Here is a 21,846-nt window from a genome sequence, read left to right as displayed (position 1 = left end):
GTGTTTATTTAAAGTCTTGTTTATCATCATTCTGCGTCACGCATCATCTCGGTGGATATCGCTACACAGCCTACACTTGTCAATTATAGTTTTTATAATTTTATTTTTTAATATGAAAGTTTTTAGTCGTCAGTTCAGTAAAAACTGAGTATTTTTTTTAAAAATACGTCTATGTTATTTTGTAGTAATTTGTAAATGTACATGATAATATTAGATTTAGATGCGTATCTCACTCAGTACCAGTTGTCCAATATAATTTTTTTAAGCAATCTGACCTAGAAAAAAAAAAAACCTTCTTAGAAAACCTTAGCAACTACGTAACACCTTGGCCACATTTGTAGTCGCATTATTGTCCTCTTCCGAAGTTTTCCTTTTTAGAGTAATTTTCTCAGGAAGAGATACATCTTTGCATTGTGAAAGGAGCTTATCACAGCTCCGGACTGAACTCACTCGCCCTCTCATTAATTATCAGACATCCCAGAGCTGATCCATCAGGGAATGTGGCATTTATGAGATCCACTTAGAAACCATGTATCTCTAGAAAGTGTTCTCTCTGAATAATTTCTGTCGCACACTCTCATATTCTTCCGTCTCTGTGGTCTACTGTGGAATTCCTCCCATGACAGAAGAGATCTTTTAGTGTTTTCATTTCTGGACCTCTTGAGTGAGGCTTTAGAGCAGGGGTCTCAAACTCGCGGCCCGCGGGCCATTTGCGGCCCGCGGGGTGATATTTTGTGGCCCCCTACTTGACATTAAAGTTTAATGTTAGTGCGGCCCGTCGTTGCGTGTGCCGCGTAAAAAAAAAAAAAAAAAAAAAATGTATCCCTTATGAGCTACCATAGATAGTCTCGTGACAGCTTACGGAGGGTTTGTTGTCAATAGTTGTCATAGACAACCGCGAAGTACAAACATACTGGGCCTGGAAAAAATGAGCGCGTCGCTTCAATTATGAGCGCGCTTGCCGCGCGCCTACATTTGAAATTACGAACTTGAGCGCGCAAAATATGTGAGCGCGATATGTGAACGGCCCCTTGGCGAGCTGCCACCAATCAGGCCACGAGCTACTGGTAGCTCGCGAGCGACGTGTTGAAGAGAGACACTGCTCTAAAACAATGTGAGAATAATCACTTTGAGCTTGTAATATGTGTCCAACAGGTTGATAAGAAGGTTTGCTTTGTAGTATAGTATAGTAATTTGAGACACTATACAAAGAATTCAATAAGACGGGCAGACATGACTGCAAATATTTGTATTTCAAAAGCAATAATTGTTTTTCTAAGTATAATAAAAGGAAATGTGCCTTCCAAAAAAAACATTCAATATCATTAATGTGTTGTATAAAGAAAATAAAAAGGACATAAGCAAATATAAATATCACAAATATGTGTTATAGACAAAGAAAGTTTGTAAAATGAACTTCCACTGTCAGAAGGACAGCTCATGAAGAACCAATCATGTACAGAAAGGAATGTTCAAATTCAGAGGAACAGTTCAGAAGAAACGTTAATAAATATTGAGAAGATTGGATCAGTTGTGCTCCTTTTTTGGAATACTTGAATACTATTTTTTTGTGGAATACTTGATGCGGCCCAGCCTGACCCAGACTCTACCTCCAGCGGCCCCCAGTTAATTTGAGTTTGAGACCCCTGCTTTAGAGGGAGTTTCTCTCTTAAAGACATCTGTTCTCAAATTAATAGCCTCGCGTAACGCAGTGGGGTTTCAGTAAAATCCTTTCTGCCCTGGGAAATGTTTCGTGTCAACACTGTGATTGACACTGTATACACAGTGTGTTTGGCCGTCCGGGCTGACGTTCTCAAACAGAGTTTGCTGAGGACAGAAGCCTTCAGCCTCTGCTGTTTTGTAGATGCTCCGGCGAGATCTGGGCGCTTACAAAGTTTCTCAGGTTCAGGGTTGTTTATAAGTACTTCAATTTACTGAAGCTATTAGACACAAAATTGTTACTTTTTAACTTTTGGTTTTCAGTGCAATGGTCTTTTTCCTTGACATTCGTTATAATGTATGACACTGTGTAATAGTTTGGAGTTCCTTCCTAGAAAGCCCATATCGGACCCAGCGACAGATACTTTCTCTCAAATTCTGTCAGGATTTTACACTCATGCATGTAATTCCAAACCTGTATGCCTTTCTTCCATAGAACACAAAATGAGATATTTAGTGGAATGTTCAAGCTGCTCTTTTCCATACATAATGGAACGTGATTTCATTTAATGGCCAGTGACCAAAAAAAAGCACCATAAAAGTAATACATTCTCTATATTCCATTTATAACATATTTGAATGTGAGTATAAATGTGATTTTGATGTCAGATTTTAAGCTAAAATGACTCTGTAAAGACTCTGTACTTCACACAAAGCTACGGTATGAGACATGGGAAAATATAGCACACTAGTGGACTGCTGTGACACTTTTATGGTCCTTTTTGGACTTGAACTAAACATCTCCTTTGGTCTACTATGGAACAAATAAAGTTATACAGGTTTGGAATTTACATTAATGCATTATACATTGAATCCAAAGCAACCTACTTAGGATTTAAGGTATAGATTGTATCAGCTCGTGCATTCCTTGGGAATCGAACACATGACCTTGTGGCTAGTGCTACTGTTTCAGAACTCTTGGGAACTGAGTTTTTGGCAACCGATAACAGAGTTTATTTTTATGGTAGCTAATCTATATTTGATAACTATATAATCTTTTTTAAAGATATCAATGAACTTTAAAAAACTACTTACTCTTTCCCCGCCAGCGTTTTATAAAATTAATTAAATTGGACCTATATGCTGTTGAATGTTAGGTGATCACGTTAGCTTACTTGTGCGTAAGCAACTTCTATCTGGGATATATTTTAGGGAGTACTTTGTTATTAACCTTGTAATAACCTTGTTATTTAGTACATACAAACAGTATTACTTAACACTACATTGAAACCGATAGCAGTGTCTGTTTTTATAATTGATTACAATAGTGCTCTGCTCTCGTCCAAGTTTAGTTTTTCACGGCTAAAGTACCAGCGCTCAACCATTTAATCAGTGCTTTGAAAGAGAAACTAACATGAAATATCACAGCCTCGGTATAAGTGCATTTCAGCGAAGTGCAAAAAACGGGATAAGTGGGCCTATGAGATTATCTGTTATTGCGTGCCTCTGCCCTGTGGCTGAATAAATCTGTCCTTTGCTGGCAGCAATTGGGTTGCGCCCCATAGGATCATTCTCATAAGAGTGCAGCAGGGCTTGAGCAAGACTATCAGTTAAATAGTAAACCTGTGCTACTGTCTGTGTGCAAAAAAAGTCTCACTAACCGCTAGCCCAGAGAGCCTCATTGACCAGGGTATCTGACAAAATTCCAGTGATTTCAAAGCTAAAACTGCTGTTTACATGTTTAAACAACAGTCTGTTACACCGTGCTTTCTAAATGTAAGAGCAAGCATTTATTTACAGTCCATGTGTGACTGCAGACATATTAAAACGACAGGATGTTTTGAGAATTTCGGACTAATTTGCCCTCCCTTTGGTACCATTATGTCCCCATTATGGATATAGTCATGGACGTGTTTTCTCCAAGTGATAGAACAGTGTGGGAAAGGCTATGGAAAATCCCTATCACCACACACACAGGAAGTCACATGTGAACAGTGACTGTGTAACATCAGACTCACCGTAAACAAAGCTCTCCCTCTAGTGGACTAATCGTTCAATCACAGTTGGATGTGGCCAGTTTGATGTGCAGTTTAGATAACACATTTTGTATTTGTAGGGAATATCACCAGGACCTCGTGTACCAGCGAATGGGCGTCCTGCAGATATAACAGGCCAGGCTCAACAGCAGAGGCCACCAGTTCTCAGCTCTCAACAGAAGAACCCAGGCCAAGACCAGAACATTCAACGACAACTGGGCCAACCGCAACACAACATCGCTGATACAGTGAGTGCTAAAGTTTGGAAATGTCTTTTATACCTAAATACGTATGACTATTCGGTTTTCTAAATGTTTACTGATTGGTATTTTGAGAAATAATGCTTTTTTGAACTAGGTGTTCGTCAATACATTATTGCTAGTTACGGGTATACACAACAGCCCTTGTAAAACTTTCCTGTGTGACAACTAGCCCCAGTCTCCCCTACATTTGTGATCCTATGAATGACCACTGACTATTTGGTCCGTTGTAATCTATGGAGTTTTTATTCCTAAACTTCTAAATAATGTCGTTTTTCTGTGAATTTTTCAGGAGAAACTGAGCGCGCAGGATCAGTTCAGTCGTCATCTAACACGACCTCCACCAGACTACAAACACCCACGCAATGGAGTTGGAGCTCAACAGCCTGGCTTATACTCAGGTGTGCTTATACCTTCAGACTGTGTCTGTGTATCTATTAGCAGTAGCAAGTCTAACAAAAGCTAACAGTTCACCAAGACCAAATACATTAACATTGTCATATTCAATAGCATGCTAAAACCATTCCGAAAGTTGTCATGATTAAACTGCATTTAAAGTAAATGCAAAAAATGATACTCTTGCTATAATGCCGATGATACAATAGGATTAATTAAACAAAATGGATTAATTGATTAAGCAACCACACCAAACCTTAATTCAGGTATTAGACATTTACAGTATGATATTGCTTGGTAAATCAGTATTTTAAACCACCAATATTTTGTTTATACATATACAACAGGCAATGGCTCAGACCAAAATGACATCCAACCTTTATCACGCCACCTGCCCAGTGGACAGGGTACTAAGATGGTGCCCTCCTCAGGGGAGAGAAGATTTCCGCTTGGACAAGACCCCAATTCAGGACCCACAGGTGCTCAAGCTTGTGCAAACCAGCTACGGCAGCAACCCAGCGGCCTGATCCGAATGGTGCATCAGCAAAACAAGCCTCAGTTCCATGGGACTAACAACCAGGGGGCCACTTTTCGATCAAGCACTGTGAGGACCAGCATCGGTCAAGACTCCCTGCTGGGGCAAAGACTGGGTGACATGAGCACCAATACCAGCAGGATGGACTCTGCTTTGAGCTGGGCAACCAGTGCCAAACAGAGTGGAGCTCTACCAGGACTAGATGTCAAAAGGCTCCCCAATACAGTGATCCCACAAAGTGACATTAATTTTCCTCCGAGGTCTATTTGCCCACCTAACCAGGTGGCACCTCATTCTAGCCTGCTACCCATAAACCCTGCGATCAGAAGCTCTGCTCCCAGATCCAGTCAGCCTAGAATACCCCCACTACCTGGAGTGACTTGCCTGACCCAGTCCTCCCCCGAACAGCAGGGTTGCCCGACCACATTTGGAGGGCTGAGCCAAAGCTCAGCAACTTATCAGAACAACCGAGCAGGCCGGTTGACCTTTGACTTCCTACCGGAGGATGATAACACGGTACCAGGGTTAAACGCAGACTCTGATTTCATCGACTCCCTGCTTAAATCAGGTTCGAGCAATGATGACTGGATGAAAGACATCAACCTGGAGGAAATACTAGGCGGACATTCGTAAAAAGAACAGACTCAAAGCATGAGAATTATGTTCAAAATGTCTGTATTAGGAGCCTGATGTGAAAGGCCTGTTAAAATATTTTATTATCCTTGTATTTGAGTGGAAAACAAATGTATTATATGTACTAGTATATTGTTGGGTCGTTTCTTCATATCTTCTACTAACATGTTGTAAAGTTTCACGTTCATTGCTTCAGTGTTTTTTTTTTTTTTTTTTTTTTAAATCAACCACACACTACCCCCTATATTCATATCAGTTGTTATTAAAATGCTGTGAGATTTCTGTTAGAGCTTTTGTTACTCCATTAGCAGAGATTAATGTAAAATAAATGCCATAATGGAGCCATCGGTCATGCCATCGACACTTAACAAGCAGGCCGTTTGAAATGATCGATACTTTGCTTAATCTGGCTCTTATAGTTCAAGGTTATACACCTTAAATATTTGGCATTTAAAATACTATTGTGTGAAATGAAACGTTCAGATCTGTTTTGACTATCCATTCTCAAATTACATATCAACGGGTATTGAAAAAGAGCCATTTATGTATAATTTTATTACATACCTAAAAGAGTAAAATCTGTAAAGGGAATAAACATATGCTTAGAATGTTAGATGTTGTTAACTGATAAAGTCAACCTTATTTAGAAAGACACAGCGAGTTTTGAAAGTTCTTATTGGTAATATTGTATTTGTACATCTGTATCTGTTATATGAAAGATATTTTTTCTATTTGTTTTCTATAATGCACTATAATTCTGTCATAAGTGTATATCATATTGTCAACTTAGCCTTTGATAATAAACTACATCAAAGAAGAACATTTACAGAACATTTTGACTATTTATTTCTTATATTTAATGTCAAATGGAAGTGAAGTACTACAAGGCTCTGTCTTAGGTCCTCTGTTGTTATTACCAGATTCAGGAAAATCTGATCATATCAGCCCTGATTCAATCATCTCTATACACTAACAGTTATAAAATACTGCTACTTGTAATGCTCTTAATATTGCAGCTCCGTAGTACCTAAACAATCTTCGGTCACACTTTATATTAGGGGTCCTTAACTATGTACATAAAAAGATAATTACTCACCCTCATTCCAAACCTGTAAGACTGTCGTTCATCTTCAGAACACAAATGAAGATGTGTTTACTGAAATCTAAGCGATTTCTGTCTCTCCAAAGACAGCTACGCAACTACCACTTTGACGCTTCAAAAAGTTAATAAAGAGATCATAAAACAAATCCATATTAAGTGGTTTAGTCCAAATGTTCTGAAGATACACGATCGCTTTATATGCTGAGCAGAATTAATTTAGGCTTTTATTCACATATAAACATTGATAAGCATAAACAGTAGCTATATAAAAATATAATAAACATGTTTAATGCCAGATAGGAATCAAATACTTTGCAAGGCTTTGAATTAAGATCTTGACTTAAATTGATTAAACCCTGTAACTTGAGACATAAGCCTTTTCCATCATGACTTGACACTTGACTTGAGACCAGTCTTGAGACTTGATACTAGCATCCCATATCAGATCCAACTTGAAGGACAAAAACACTATGGAAGCTAGATCATATAAACTATAAACACCAGAAAAGGAACCTGTGTAAACCAGATTTAAATATATTTCTGACAAATCGAAAGATGTTTTACATATTTTTGCCTTTTCACTTTTGTTAAATGTTCATATGTTTAAATGGAAGGCTAAAAGTTCAAATTAAGCCGGATTTAAAAACTATATCAGCCTATGCTTTTAAAGGAGCGTATAAAACGAGAGGTGGGCTGGATATCAGGTGCAAACCCTGGTTCAAACCTCTTCAGAAAAAAGGCACGGTCCCATTCCAGTCAATAACAGCACCCTCCCACTTCGTCCTAATGGTCATCTCTACAGATGGAAACTTTTTCTCTAGGTCTCCCTGAATGTCTTTATTTTCAGCCTCCCAGTGATGAGAGTGTGTATCTGAAATACAAAAAAAAAGCAATACCGGTACATATTAAATGTTTTGATTCACACAACTATATAACAGGCAGGCAGCATCAGTGAGAAAGAGGTATGGGTTTAGCTATTGACTGTACCTATGGTGAGCACTGTTGTGTTGAGCTGAGTCGGTTGGCCGTTGTAGAAGTAAAGCTGGAAAAGATGCTCCATCTTCCAGTCAGAGAGCAACGAGCGGTTTGGGCTGAACAAAACACTGTAAGTGCCGTTGATGTTGCACACCCAGATAGGCAGCCTGGGGGTTTTCAGCATGCTGCCCACCTTAGGAAAAAAGGGATCCACTCAACATGAATGCTTTTAAAATATAATCGATATAGTTATTTATTTAGGTAACACTTTACATTATGGTTCTTTGTTGTACATTTATGTAAGGGAGGATAGCAAAATAAAGTAAACTGTGACATTATACCCGACAATTCTTCATACAGTGGACTACCAGTAAAATTGGTACCAAAAATTATGCAGACATTTTGACCTGACCATGTTTTGCTGAAGTGTTTTTTCTTTAATTCATAATGCGACCATTTTACACCACAGACTGAACAAAATGAAGCATTGCTTGGTAATTGGTTGAGCTAAATTGGTATTATCTAATTGTGTAGTTATATTTACCAGCTGACAGATATTCAACATAATTAATTTGTGAGACAGTCTAACAGAAGGATGGACAAAACCAGTGAAATATCAACTGATTTGATAACTCTGAGGTCTTGTCGTATTTTATTACCATTTTCTAAACTATAGCAAATAAACTGATATAGTGAGAAATGTTGAAGGTGCCTGCATACATTTTGGTTTGACTGTATATTTAGATTGAAGACTTATTTAAAACCTCCAAGTCTGTCCATTTTTCTTTTAAATGAACATTTTTGTTTTTACATTTACTCTTATCAGTGACATTTTTCAAAATAAGGTATTTCAATAACTGATTAATAACCTTTTAACTCATTACCATTAAAGTGACTACTGAACCTAAAAATTGGAGCCTGATAAAAATGCTCATTTGCACATGTAAAGCATGTGTATAGTTTTAAGTCTAGGGTGTTCTTCAATATTAAATGTATTTAATTTATTTTAAATGTTCTAAATTGCAACTTCATTACAAATATTTAAATATAGAATAAAATGTACATTATTATATAGCATTAAGTATATTTTAGTTTACGATAAATGGTTGTCAATACATTTGGCAGTAGATGTATTTAAGTCCTACTTGAGAGTAATTACAATTGTGGATGTCTACTTAAATAGGTCAAAGCTCTCTAAATTTCAGATGCATTTAATAGAAAATTAAACCATAAGACATTTTCATTTAATTGCAATTGCCCAATTAACATTACATTCATCACATTATTTCCACAAGTACTCTTTTTAAACGTATTCTAAAGTCCTTGGAGAACCACTAGGGATCCTTAAATGATCTTTTGTGAACTCAAAATTGTCAGCTTCAATGGATCCATTTTGTACAGTATGTTTCTCAGGGAACTGCCCTTGTTTTTGAAAAGTGCCTAGAAATTCTCCAAAGGGTTTGATCAGTGTGGCTCAAGTATCTTGTCATTTACAGCATTTATTCTTAGGTTACCCAAGTTAACCTACTGCAAAGTTAGAGAAAGTAAGATCAGGTGTCAAAGATGATGGGACAAAAACCCAGACAGTTCTGACAGAGAAGAAATACCGGTACACTTCCATTTTCTGTACATGGGAAAGGTGATAAATCCCCCAAACCCTCTAGAAAACACATAGGATGGGTACTGTACCAGGGGGAGCTGTGCATGCTTGACTTGTTCTCTGTTCCAGAAGAGATACCCAACATGACTGCGAGTCAGAACCCCGTGGAGCGGGTGGGCGAGCGGTTGGTCTTTCTCATCGTTAAGTGACGTACCGTTGAAGACATGAGGGGAAGCACGGCCGGTCAACAGCAGGTTTAATAAAGCCTAATACATACAGAGACAATATGAAGCAATTCAATAGCTACTAAGATTCAACAGAGACAAAAGACAAAAAACAACAACAAAAAAACACCTTACCTGTCGACAAACAAAGTTCCCCAAGCTCAAATGCAAAAGATGAGTGGTGGTACAATCGAAGTCTGCTCGTATCCTACAAATTCAGAGACTATGCTTAATTCATTCACTCTTTTCATGCAATTATGAGGTCAAATCTTGAGGTATTTCTCTGACACTGGAGATGTATGTTATAATGTTTACCTGCAAGTGCAATTATTAATGATATTATTAGTGATAGTATTGATCCTTAAAATATTTCCTAAATAATCTACCAATTCAAAAATTAGGCGTTGGTAAGATATTTTAATGTTTTTTAAGATAAGTATGTGATGCTCACCAAGGTTACATTTATTTGATCAAAAATACAGTAAAAACAACAAAAAAATGATATTGTGTAATATTATTACTGTACTATTCGAATCTGTTTTTCCCCCCCCTGATTTTTTAAAATAACTTTTTTTTCTAACATTTGTAAAAGTATTAAGTATAGGTAAATTGGAGACTCTAAATTGTCCGTAGGTGTGAATGCATGTGTGTGTGAGTCATGTAATAGGGAGGGCTGGGGTAAGACCTGGCGACCTACAATGGAAAAAAAATTATTTCCAAGAAAATTCATGGACAGTCTCTCACGTATGGCAAGAGATGGCCCACAAGTCGGATACGACTGAAATGGTTATCGAATGAATGAACAGTATTTACTGTCACGTTTGATCAGCAAGGCTTTCTTGCTGAATATAAATAATAATTCCTTTCAAGAAAACTTTTGAAAGGTTGTGTATTTCTGAGGACATACCTGTCAATAGTCCTGGAGAAGACAAGGCTGTACAGAAAAAGTATCATTCCATGGCTTCCTTCTTCCTTAAACTACAAACATTCAGGTCAAAGTTCTTAATACAACATAAATGTACATTCGATGCATAATATAAAGCATTAATAAAAAAATAATTTGTAATAAATAATACATTTACCCACACATTGGATGTGCTCACATATAAAAGATCTAACATCTTCTTTCTTTTTAAAGGTGAAAAGCTGCAACTGTGGAATAAAAAAAAAAAAACATTAAACAATTACAACATATGTACAGTGTTGGGGAAAGTTACTTTTAAAAGTAATATTGCATTACGCGCTAAAAAAGTAACTGTATTACTTAGTTTTTACATGACTTTTTCTCACCTGGACTGGACTTGCTTGTTCATTTTTTAATAACCCCCCCAAAAAAGTTATATTTTTGGCTAATATAAAGGCCCTTTTACACCAAAAGTAAAATGACGCAGGAGAAGAAAATTCAACACTCTTACCTCAACATTAAAAAAAGAGAAAGCACAAATGTGAAGTTTACCTAAAGCATTTTTAGCTTAGTATGGTTGAATTGGATCATCAAAGGTCAGCAGCAAAGACATTGCTTAATAAAGTGAGATTAAATACATAAAGTATATTTCTGTTATTAAACATTTAATTATTGCAGGTTTGCTTAATAGTTGCATTTCACTGTTTTTATTTCTTTTGAGCGATACTGAATGTGTTTTTGTGCAAGTGAGAGTAAATGCATGTTCACATTTAGTCTAGAACTACAATCATCATCATGTTCACACACAGCGCTTGTTACTTGAAAAAAGTAATCTGATTGCATAACTCTTATTACCCCCCCCCCCCCCCCCCCCCCAACACATACCCTCTCTGTGAAGCTGTCCAGTTTGTAGTCGAGGTGGGGGGTGAAACAGCGCTCGGACGTGACCAAGGAGACGGTAGCCGTCTGCTCCTCGCCAGCTGTCCACAAGATGTCAGCTAGAGCTGCTGCCAGCGCCCTCCTCTGCTCCTTCTCCCCGACCTCCAGCAGACTGAGAGAGAGAGAGAGAGAGAGAGAGAGAGAGAGAGAGAGAGAGAGAGAGAGAGAGAGAGAGAGAGAGAGAGAGAGAGAGAGAGAGAGAGAGAATCCAAGTTGAAAATCGGAAATCTTCCCCTCTGCTATAATTTTATTCCATACAAAAAGATACAAACTTGACGACAACGACAAACCTCTGCATTGTGCACGCGGAGTTCCCTGGCTGGTTGAAGAGCAGGCGTTTAATAATATGAGCCTGAACCACCATCTGAATAGCACTGGCTCCTCCCTGCCAGAGAAAACACTGTCTGGGCTCACATTTTGTACAGTTCTCTAACAAATTATCTATGTTAGTGAGTAATTTCTACATGATAAATTCATTTAAATGTAATTGCCTTTTCAGAATGCAGGATATTTTCATATTAATGATAAACTACAACAAACATGAATATAATTCATCCAAAAGCCATAGTTAAAACTGTGTGTACACTTACACGTTTTTATAAAGTACGCGTTTTATATATTTAAAGGGATATTTCAGGCAAAATTGTGCATTTTGTTATTTATTTTTCTCATGTCATCACAAACCCGTGGTCAACATCCAATACAGATAATTTTTTTTTTTTTTAAGTGCAAATATTCTGCCTAACTTCTAAATTCATATGGGACCTGAAAGTGACTAAATCACAGCATTTTCAATTTTGGTAGAAAAAGTTCACTTTATAACTTTTTTTTTCCCATTTTTAAAATGAGAATACTTTTAATCAGCAATGATGCATTAAATTGATCGAAAGTGACAATATTTACAATATTACAGCAGATTTATGTTTGTTCTTTTGAACTTTCTCTTCATCAAAGAATCCTGGAAATATGTGTATTCACAAAAAAGCCACAAAAACTTTATTCAACGGTGATACGATTTTTTTTCTTGAGCGGCGAATCAGCATTTTAGAATGATTTCTGAAGGATCATGTGACGTATACCATCAAGGGAATAAATTACATTTAAAATATATGAAAATAGAAAAGCGCTGAAATGTAATATCTCACTGAATTTATTTCATCAAGTAAATGCATACTTGGTGAGCATAAGAGAATTCTTTCGATAACAGGTTTAATATGCAACATTAAGTGTTCAGTTTATGAACCATTTCATAAGGAATGTAAGAGTTTTTTTATTTTATTTTGTAATGGTTTGATGGAGAAAGCTGATCTTGAATCAGTTGCCGGAGGGCTCTTTGTATATTGTGCTTTCGTGTAGTATCAGTGTGTAATCTGCTAATGAATGACACGCGCCACACTTCACTACCTGAGGATAATGGGAAACATATTTACTTAGCGTACCAATGATCTGTGGTTAAGAAAGTGGCAACATTTCAAGCTCATTATACAATAATGAAGTGGCGGGAAGTGATGCAGTTTCAGACAATGGTGTCGGGCTAATCAATCAGAAACATACTGAGTCATGGCTTCACCATGAAAAGAAGTGATCTACTAAAGCTCGTAACACAACCCTTCTTCACTGATATAACTTGCGGTTCTGGCAAAGGGGGAGTAACTTTATTAACGTGATCATACATAAGTGATCATCAACCGTCTCAAGTCTGTGCTTTACTAGAAGTCTTTTTCCATTTCCAGCATTAGCAGGAAAGCACTTCTGAACACTCTTAAGTTCAAACTGCGTTTAATATAAATTTAAACTATAATCTATTTTTATTTCATTGTAAATAACATGCACTTAAGTGTAGGAAGGTTTCATTTCATATTCTTTTAAAGTATATTATTTCCGCAATAAAAATTGTATACTTTTTTTTTTACAATGTTAACCAACAGTACCTGGATTTATTTGAAAGTGGATTTTTTTTAACAAAATATTATAAATATTATGTACAATGTTCTTTTTTAGTACAAAGCCCTGCACATGTCACGATTGGCCATGATTTTACTAAATTAAAAACGAGAGAACAATTTTCTACAATGCGGATATGATTTGAAGAGTGAACTTATTAATGAAATGTGGCCATGAATTAATACGTTGTGGAAATTAATTCTTAATTTGTGTAGACAATATCTCAATATCTATTCCTTTAACCATTTTCATCATAAGAAGTCGTCCAATTTTGTTTCATGATGTTTTTCATTTGGCATTTTTTCTAAGCATACACTTTCACCTCACTAACACATTTAATGAGAAAGGTGCACATTTGTGTCTTCATCAATGAATGAAACATCTGAATGTTTTAAAAACAATATCCTACCAGTTCCCAGTGGTTTATAGCCAAAACTATGACAATAAGCGATGGCTGATAATGACAGAAAAAGTTCAATCTCATACTCACCCTCTCAGTCTCCAGAGCATATGCCGTATCAGAGAAAGGCTCACGAAACTTGAAGAATGATTTCTTCCACTCGTAGCTGAATATATGGAAGGTGTTCCCAAATAAAATACTTCTTAAACTCTGTATGAGTGATAAAGCAAAATGAAATGTCAAAATAATAATCATTTTAAAAATATTTTTTAAAAATATAGTAAATGTAGTTATTTATTTAGGATACAAATCATAATCACATTCATTTATATAGCACATTTAAAAACCGCACATGTTGGCCAAAGTGCTTTGCATAAACAGCTTAGACTAGTCTTACAAGTTAGTCCTTTTTTTTTCTTTAAGACTGTTCATAACTTTAAGTCATTTACACAAATTTGCTGTTGGTGTATTAGCCTAAAACAACATACTCGCCAATAGCCCTATCTAAATAGCCCTATGTTGTTAGAAATTACTGTTTAGGTTTTAGGTTTTTTGTCATTTCCTTGATTTAATTTTTTTTATTCTTTTTTTAATTAAAACTAACATTATAACGTATTATATATTTTTTTACTTTGAGCAATTCTGGAGCTATAATTGACTCTTCTTTGGAGCTTATAAAACAAAACAGCTCCTTGGACAAAATGAAATGTTATATTGTAGTAGTTATAAACAAAGGTTTATTTTAGTTCAGATTAACATTTGAGGGCAGCAATTGTATTCATAATGTCAAAATAAAACCGACGTAATGTTACTTGAAAGCATTATAGCCGACTATTCCTGCCAAACTCCCATGGTTACAGTTAGTAGTGTTACTACAGTAAACTCATGGTGAATGTTGCTGATCTGTGGACACTGAATAGTTCATTCATGGCACAATGTTTCTTCATTGTTTCCACGTCAGCGCTGTTTGATCCGTTAATAACGGAGAAATCCATCCATCCATTCATCTTCTTCCGCTTATCCGGGGCCGGGTCGCGGGGGCAGCAGTCTAAGCAGAGATGCCCAGACTTCCCTCTCCCTGGACACTTCCTCCAGCTCTTCCGGGGGGACACCGAGGCGTTCCCAGGCCAGCCGGGAGACATAGTCTCTCCAGCGTGTCCTAGGTCTTCCCCGGGGTCTCCTCCCAGTGGGACGTGCCCGGAACGCCTCCCCGGGAAGGCGTCCAGGAGGCATCCGAAACAGATGCCCGAGCCACCTCAGCTGACCCCTCTCGATGTGGAGGAGCAGCGGCTCTACTCTGAGCTCCTCCCGAGTGACCGAGCTTCTCACCCTATCTCTAAGGGATCGCCCAGCCACCCTGCGGAGAAAGCTCATTTCGGCCGCCTGTATCCGGGATCTTGTCCTTTCGGTCATGACCCAAAGCTCATGACCATAGGTGAGAGTAGGAACGTAGATTGACCGGTAAATCGAGAGCTTTGCCTTACGGCTCAGCTCTTTCTTCACCACAACAGACCGGTACATCGACCGCATTACTGCAGAAGCTGCACCGATCCGTCTGTCAATCTCCCGTTCCATCCTTCCCTCACTCGTGAACAAAACCCCAAGATACTTAAACTCCTCCACTTGAGGAAGGATCTCTCCACCAACCTGAAGTGAGCAAGCCGCCCTTTTCCGACTGAGGACCATGGCCTCGGATTTGGAGGCGCTGATTCTCATCCCAGCCGCTTCACACTCGGCTGCAAACCGTCCCAGTGCATGCTGAAGGTCCTGGTGTGAGGGGGCCAACACGACAACATCATCCGCAAAGAGCAGAGACGAAATCGCGTGGTCCCCAAACCTGACACCCTCCGGCCCCTGGCTGCGCCTAGAAATTCTGTCCATAAAAATTATGAACAGAACCGGCGACAAAGGGCAGCCCTGCCGGAGTCCAACATGCACCGGGAAGAAGTCTGACTTACTACCGGCAATGCGAACCAAGCTCCTGCTTCGGTCATACAGGGACCGGACAGCCCTTAGCAAAGGACCCGGGACCCCATACTCCCGGAGCACCCTCCACAGGCCGCCTCGGGGGACACAGTCGAATGCCTTCTCCAAATCCACAAAGCACATGTGGACTGGTTGGGCAAACTCCCATGAACCCTCCAGCACCCTGTAGAGGGTATAGAGCTGGTCCAGTGTTCCACGGCCTGGACGAAAACCGCACTGTTCCTCCTGAATCCGAGGTTCCACTATCGGCCGTATTCTCCTCTCCAGTACCCTGGCATAGACTTTCCCAGGGAGGCTGAGAAGTGTGATCCCCCTGTAGTTGGAACACACCCTCCGGTCCCCCTTCTTAAAAAGAGGGACCACCACCCCGGTCTGCCATCCCAGAGGCACTGTCCCCGACCGCCACGCGATGCTGCAGAGGCGTGTCAGCCAAGACAGCCCCACAACATCCAGAGACTTGAGGTACTCAGGGCGGATCTCATCCACCCCCGGTGCCTTGCCACCGAGGAGTTTCTTGACTACCTCGGTGACCTCAGCTACGGTGATGGACGAGTCCACCTCTGAGCCCTCAGCCTCTGCTTCCTCAATAGAAGACGTGACGGCGGGATTGAGGAGATCCTCGAAGTATTCCTTCCACCGTCCGACGACATCCCCAGTTGAGGTCAACAGCTGCCCACCTCCACTGTAAACAGCGTTGGTAGGGCACTGTTTCCCTCTCCTGAGGCGCCGGACAGTTTGCCAGAATCTCTTCGAGGCCAGCCGATAGTCCTTCTCCATGGCCTCACCGAACTCCTCCCAGGCCCGAGTTTTTGCCTCCACAACCACCCGGGCTGCAGTCCGCTTGGCCTGCCGGTACCTGTCAGCTGCCTCAGGAGTCCCACAAGCCAACCAGGCCCGATAGGACTCCTTCTTCAGCTTGACGGCATCCTTTACTTCCGGTGTCCACCACCGGGTTCGGGGATTGCCGCCTCGACAGGCACCGGAGACCTTGCGGCCACAGCTCCGAGCCGCCGCTTCGACAATGGAGGCGGAGAACATGGTCCACTCAGACTCAATATCTCCAGCCTCCCTCGGGATCCGGTCGTGGCTCTGCCGGAGGTGGGAGTTGAAGATCTCTCTGACAGGAGATTCGGCCAAACGTTCCCAGCAAACCCTTACAGTACGCTTGGGTCTGCCGTGTCTGTCCAGCTTCCTCCCCCGCCATCGGATCCAACTCACCACCAGGTGGTGATCAGTTGACAGCTCCGCCCCTCTCTTCACCCGAGTGTCCAAGACATACGGCCGCAGGTCAGATGAAACGACCACAAAGTCGATCATCGACCTACGACCTAGGGTGTCCTGGTGCCACGTGCACTGATGGACACCCTTATGCTTGAACATGGTGTTCGTTATGGACAAACTGTAACTAGCACAGAAGTCCAATAACTGAACACCGCTCGGGTTCAGGTCGGGGGGGCCGTTCCTCCCAATCACGCCCCTCCAGGTGTCACTGTCGCTGCCCACGTGAGCGTTGAAGTCCCCCAGTAGAACGACGGAGTCCCCAGTCGGAGCACTTTCCAGCACTCCTCCCAGAGACCCCAAGAAGGCCGGGTACTCTGCACTGCCGTTCGGCCCGTAGGCACACACGACAGTGAGAGACCTATCCCCGACCCGTAGGCGCAGGGAAACGACCCTCTCGTTCACCGGGGTAAACTCCAGCACATGGCGGCTGAGCTGGGGGGCTATAAGCAAACCCACACCAGCCCGTCGCCTCTCACCATGGGCAACTCCAGAGTGGTGAAGAGTCCATCCTCTCTCAAGGAGTGTGGTTCCAGAGCCCAAGCCATGCGTAGAGGTGATCCCGACTATCTCTAGTCGGAACCTCTCAACCTCACGCACGATCTCAGGCTCCTTCCCCGCCAGCGAGGTGATGTTCCACGTCCCTAAGGCTAGTTTCCGTGTCCAGGGATCGGGTCGTCGAGGCCCCCGCCTTCGACTGCCGCCCGATCCTCTCTGCACCGGCCCCTTACGGCTCTTCCAGCAGGTGGTGAGCCCACGGGAAGGCGGTCCCACGTCGCTCCTTCGGGCTGAGCCCGGCCGGACCCCGTGGGGAGAGGCCCGGCCACCAGGCGCTCGCATACGAGCCCCAACCCCGGGCCTGGCTCCAGGGTGGGGCCCCGGCTGCGCCATACCGGGCGACGTCACAGTCCTTGTATTGTTGTGCATCATAAGGGGTTTTTGAACCGCTCTTAGTCTGACCCGTCGCCTAGGACCTGTTTGCCTTGGGAGACCCTACCAGGGGCATATAGCCCCAGACAACATAGCTCCTAGGGTCATTCGGGTACTCAAACCCCTCCACCACATTAAGGTGGCAGTTCAAGGAGGAGTGAAGTGATGTTAATGGAGAAATGTGATGTTATTACTTCAGTGGCAAATTCAAATGCTTCCTTTACTGGATCTCTTATTAGCGCTGTGTAGTAACGGTGTCGCTTGATCAAGATCGGCTCGCGCTGCATTGGTCCAAACTGATAAACGGTCCGTCAACCACACAATAACGAGCAGTTTCGTTCCGCTTGCATTACGTTTGCCATTTGATGTTGGGCAATGTTGTGGTGTCTCCGGGGGATTATGAGGGCGCTTACCACGCGCAACGCGCCTACATTCGAAATAATGAAATTTTGGTCGGCAGGAAAAATGGCCCCGCCCCCCCCCCCCCCCCCCTCCCTCAAAAAAAAAACTCTCCGGTTCTACACGATTCACGTAAATGACCCAATTGACCAAGAAAAGCGACAAGTTTGCAGGTATGAGGTGAAAAAAAGAGTGGAGGATGAAGGATGAATAGGCAACATGTATCAGTCACCGACAGCTGTTGCGGGGTAACCAAGCGGCAGCAAGGAGGTCAGGAGGGAGTATTGGGTTCAGTAGGAGCAGGAGCAGGAGCAGGTCATGTGGCTGAGGAGGGAAGGTGGCAAAATGTTCTGCAACATCTGTAGAAAATGAGTAACGAATTTGTCCGAGGGTGCACGTCACGACTATGCAGAAATCAGCTTTGAATGATCACAAATGTAGCCATAGCCACACCGGGTGGTCCACCAGAGTGTGGCAATGGTCAAAATGTCGAAAAATCACAGGCTGCTGCTGGTACGAGGCGTTAAAAACACGGTTTAAGGTTGTGTTGCATATGCCAAATACAAACACCCCAAGCCGCCTATATCCTAACCTAATACACCTCTTACTTAGCCTGGCAAGCCAGACCTACATCAAGATGTTAGGTCTGGGAACTCACAATTGGCATACCTCAATCCGAGGGGCGGGATAAACGGTTGTCTTTCAATATCCCTCAGCACGCAATAGGACAGCGCTAAATCCAACCAGAGCAACGAACGGCTGTGGATGAGTGAGTCCCATGCGTTTTTCCACCAGCGGAGCTAGTTGGTATATTAAACTTTTGCTGTATCCGATCGTCAAAACTCCGAACACATCTTCCTTTTTTAAGAATGACTTAAGTGACGTTCTCTTAACTCCAAGTCCTCCAGAGTCGCGGCCAAATCCGATTCGAAAGACCGCTGTTCGCCAGCAGCATCTTCTTTGTTTTCAAGTAACGTTAGCAGGGAAATCAATCACCTATGGAAATCACGCGGAACCGTCACATCTCTGTCGTCATTGTTAAAGGGGTCATATAATGCCATTTTTGTACAAGCTAATATGATTCTTTAGGGTCTAAATGAAAAGTTTGTAATATACTTTAATTAAAAATTCTCATTAGTATTGTAAGAAAACACTTATTTTACCTGGTCAAAAACAGCTCTGTTTTCAGCACGCCGTTTCAGTGCATATGCCTTTAAATGATCATGAGCTGCGCTCACCCCGCCCCTCTGTTCTGTGCGTACACCGTTTGTAACACAATAACACAATAACCATAACGCGTTGTTCAGTATAAACGTGGAATTATGAATTATATTGAGAACGTCATACATAGAAAACATACCGTAATGTACCCTGACTGAGTGTAAACCTTAGACGCATTCATTGTGAAGCATGCAGCTAGCGATTTGCAAAGATTAATATATTAATATAAAGTTTAATAAAACGTTACACTCACTTCCGTTCTTCTGGAGGTTCAGCAGGAACACGAATATCTGGTACCGATCCTTTTTAGCAAAGCTTCTTAGCAAATCCAGCTTTATACTGACCCTCGTTTATAAAGCAGTCTGGTGTGTGAAATGATTCGCGCAAACATGAAAGCATTGACGTTGCTCGTGTGGAATATTCCCTTCGAAAACAAAACTCAGCCACTGCGTCTTCAGCGGTTCGGATTTAGGAACATTAAAATGACTGTGTTCGTTATTGCACCCAAGAACAGAACACCACAATCGCTTAGACGCCATTCTGCTCATAGACAGTGCTCCAGCACATCAACAATGACCGCGCTGGTCCGGTCCGCGCCGCGCAGACTATGATTGACAGCTACCTCATGTGCGAGGGCGGGTCTGTGTTGAAACGCTCCCGTCAATCAACAATCGTGGGAGGGGCGTCCGTTTTATTGACGTCACAAAAACGAACGGCTCGATTTGAGGCAGGGGAAAACATATAAGGAGATTAAAACAAAACCACTGGATGGATTTTTATCATTATATGATGGTTGTGTACAGGCACTACCAACACACATTTCAGTACAATCAACTTGTAAAAGTGCATGTACCATTATATGACCCCTTTAAGCCCGCCCACCAACTCTATACACGATGTGATTGGCCTGACCAGAGCTTGGTTTTTCCAGCTTGAAAAGCCAACGGAGAGTTGCTAGACCACACTTTGCTGCAAAATAATTTTTGCTGCCGCTAGGGTGCGTCTAGATTTCTAGGCTACCTCTTACTGTCTGCTGGGTGTCCAAACCTGAACAGTGCACAAGCGTACACCCACCACGAGACGGTCAGTCAGACGGAGGAGGCTATAGCAATGATCGTAAATAGCGCTGTGGATGATCAACAGCAGATACTGGTGCAGGAGCGCATGCTGCAGGATTGGGGAATCCCACATTCAGAGAGTCCTGAAAACTTCTGATCACTTCCCTGGTAAAAAAAAACCCTACAAAACCTATACTGAAGTGGCGCTAGTAATTTTGGTCTCCAGTGTGGCAGCAGAGCGCGGTTTCAGCCTCCAGAACAAAATTAAAACTGTCACGAGAAGTCGTCTTTCCTAGGCAAAGACGCAAAATGTAATGACAATCCCCTCTGCATCAGTTTCTCTTGAGTTTGATTACGCTCAGGTGAGTACCCAGTTTAAGTCGATGCGGACCTGGAGGAAGATTCGAGCAGATAGGCCTACAGAGCATCGATTAAATTTAGTTCAGTTCATTTTTTACGCTATGTAGTTATTTTAGTCGAAATTATAGTTTGTAATATATTGCGTTGTTTATATCTCCCTGTTCAGGCACAAAATGACATGTTATAATTGCCTCCATTGTCGGCGCAGAAAACACGAAATTTCACACAGTTTTTGTTCATCCGTTCTGTTAATAAATAAATTAATATTCTAGCCTCTATGCTCGTCCTGTCAGTAAATGATTAAAATATGAATGAAAACAAAAGCTATTTGAAGTCTTATTAAAATATTAAAATTAATATGACGGGTAAGGGTAATAATAGAATATGAACTCATTTTAACGACCATGTCCCTCTTGACGGACAATGAGAAAGTCTAACGCAACCTCTCCCCAAGACGTTTATGCAACTGGCCCCAGGACCCAACTGTTCATACACCTTAAGAACATGAGACCAAGTACACAACAAATACATACAGAAATTAAACAGTGAAACGCAAGTGAATAGAGATGATTCTTTAGGTGAGATTTAAAAGCATCAAGAGTGGTACAGGATCTAATATAGAGAGGTAAACTGTTCCAGAGACGAGGAGCTGCAAAAGAAAAGCCCCTATCTCCTATCCAATTTAGACAAGACTTAAAGGGTTAGTTCACCCAAAAATGAAAATTATGTCATTAATGACTCACCCTCATGTCGTCCCAAGCCCGTAAGACCTCCGTTCACCTTCGGAACACAGTTTAAGATATTTTAGATTTAGTCCGAGAGCTTTCTGTCCCTCCATTGAAAATGTATGTACGGTATACTGTCCTTGTCCAGAAAGGAAATAGAGACATCATCAAAGTAGTCCATGTGACATCAGTGGGTTAGTTAGAGTGTTTTGAAGCATCGAAAATACATTTTGGTCCAAAAATAACAAAAACTACGACTTTATTCAGCATTGTATTCTCTTC

General features: G+C 41.2%; 2 protein-coding genes across 5 annotated transcripts in view; one reads left to right on the top strand and one right to left on the bottom strand.

Annotated features, from left to right (window-relative positions):
• The window catches only part of zmp:0000001236 (mastermind-like protein 2), a 74,474-nt gene extending 68,131 nt beyond the window's left edge, over window positions 1-6,343 (top strand). For both annotated transcript variants that reach the window (XM_056266018.1, XM_056266017.1), the window contains exons 4-6: window positions 3,776-3,943; window positions 4,248-4,356; window positions 4,699-6,343. In XM_056266018.1, coding sequence (XP_056121993.1) covers window positions 3,776-3,943; window positions 4,248-4,356; window positions 4,699-5,519 — 1,098 coding nt within the window. In that variant the 3' untranslated portion in view covers window positions 5,520-6,343. The remainder of the gene's footprint in view (window positions 1-3,775; window positions 3,944-4,247; window positions 4,357-4,698) is intronic.
• A 921-nt stretch (window positions 6,344-7,264) lies between these two features.
• mindy4b (MINDY family member 4B) overlaps window positions 7,265-21,846 on the bottom strand; it is a 30,217-nt gene continuing 15,635 nt past the window's right edge. For 2 of the 3 annotated variants that reach the window (XM_056266019.1, XM_056266020.1), the window contains 9 exons: window positions 13,698-13,817; window positions 11,554-11,648; window positions 11,210-11,375; window positions 10,507-10,572; window positions 10,328-10,398; window positions 9,556-9,628; window positions 9,286-9,462; window positions 7,609-7,789; window positions 7,265-7,492 (listed from right to left, as the gene is read on the bottom strand). In XM_056266019.1, coding sequence (XP_056121994.1) covers window positions 7,350-7,492; window positions 7,609-7,789; window positions 9,286-9,462; window positions 9,556-9,628; window positions 10,328-10,398; window positions 10,507-10,572; window positions 11,210-11,375; window positions 11,554-11,648; window positions 13,698-13,817 — 1,092 coding nt within the window. In that variant the 3' untranslated portion in view covers window positions 7,265-7,349. The remainder of the gene's footprint in view (window positions 7,493-7,608; window positions 7,790-9,285; window positions 9,463-9,555; window positions 9,629-10,327; window positions 10,399-10,506; window positions 10,573-11,209; window positions 11,376-11,553; window positions 11,649-13,697; window positions 13,818-21,846) is intronic. The other variant, XM_056266021.1, reaches the window with a different exon arrangement.

Source organism: Rhinichthys klamathensis, unplaced genomic scaffold (genome assembly GCF_029890125.1).
Source record: "Rhinichthys klamathensis goyatoka isolate OS25496 unplaced genomic scaffold, OSU_Roscu_1.1 h1tg000243l_1, whole genome shotgun sequence".
NCBI lineage: Eukaryota > Metazoa > Chordata > Actinopteri > Cypriniformes > Leuciscidae > Rhinichthys > Rhinichthys klamathensis.
The sequence above is the reverse complement of the archived record's forward strand: the minus strand, read 5'-3'. Positions and strand labels throughout refer to the sequence as shown.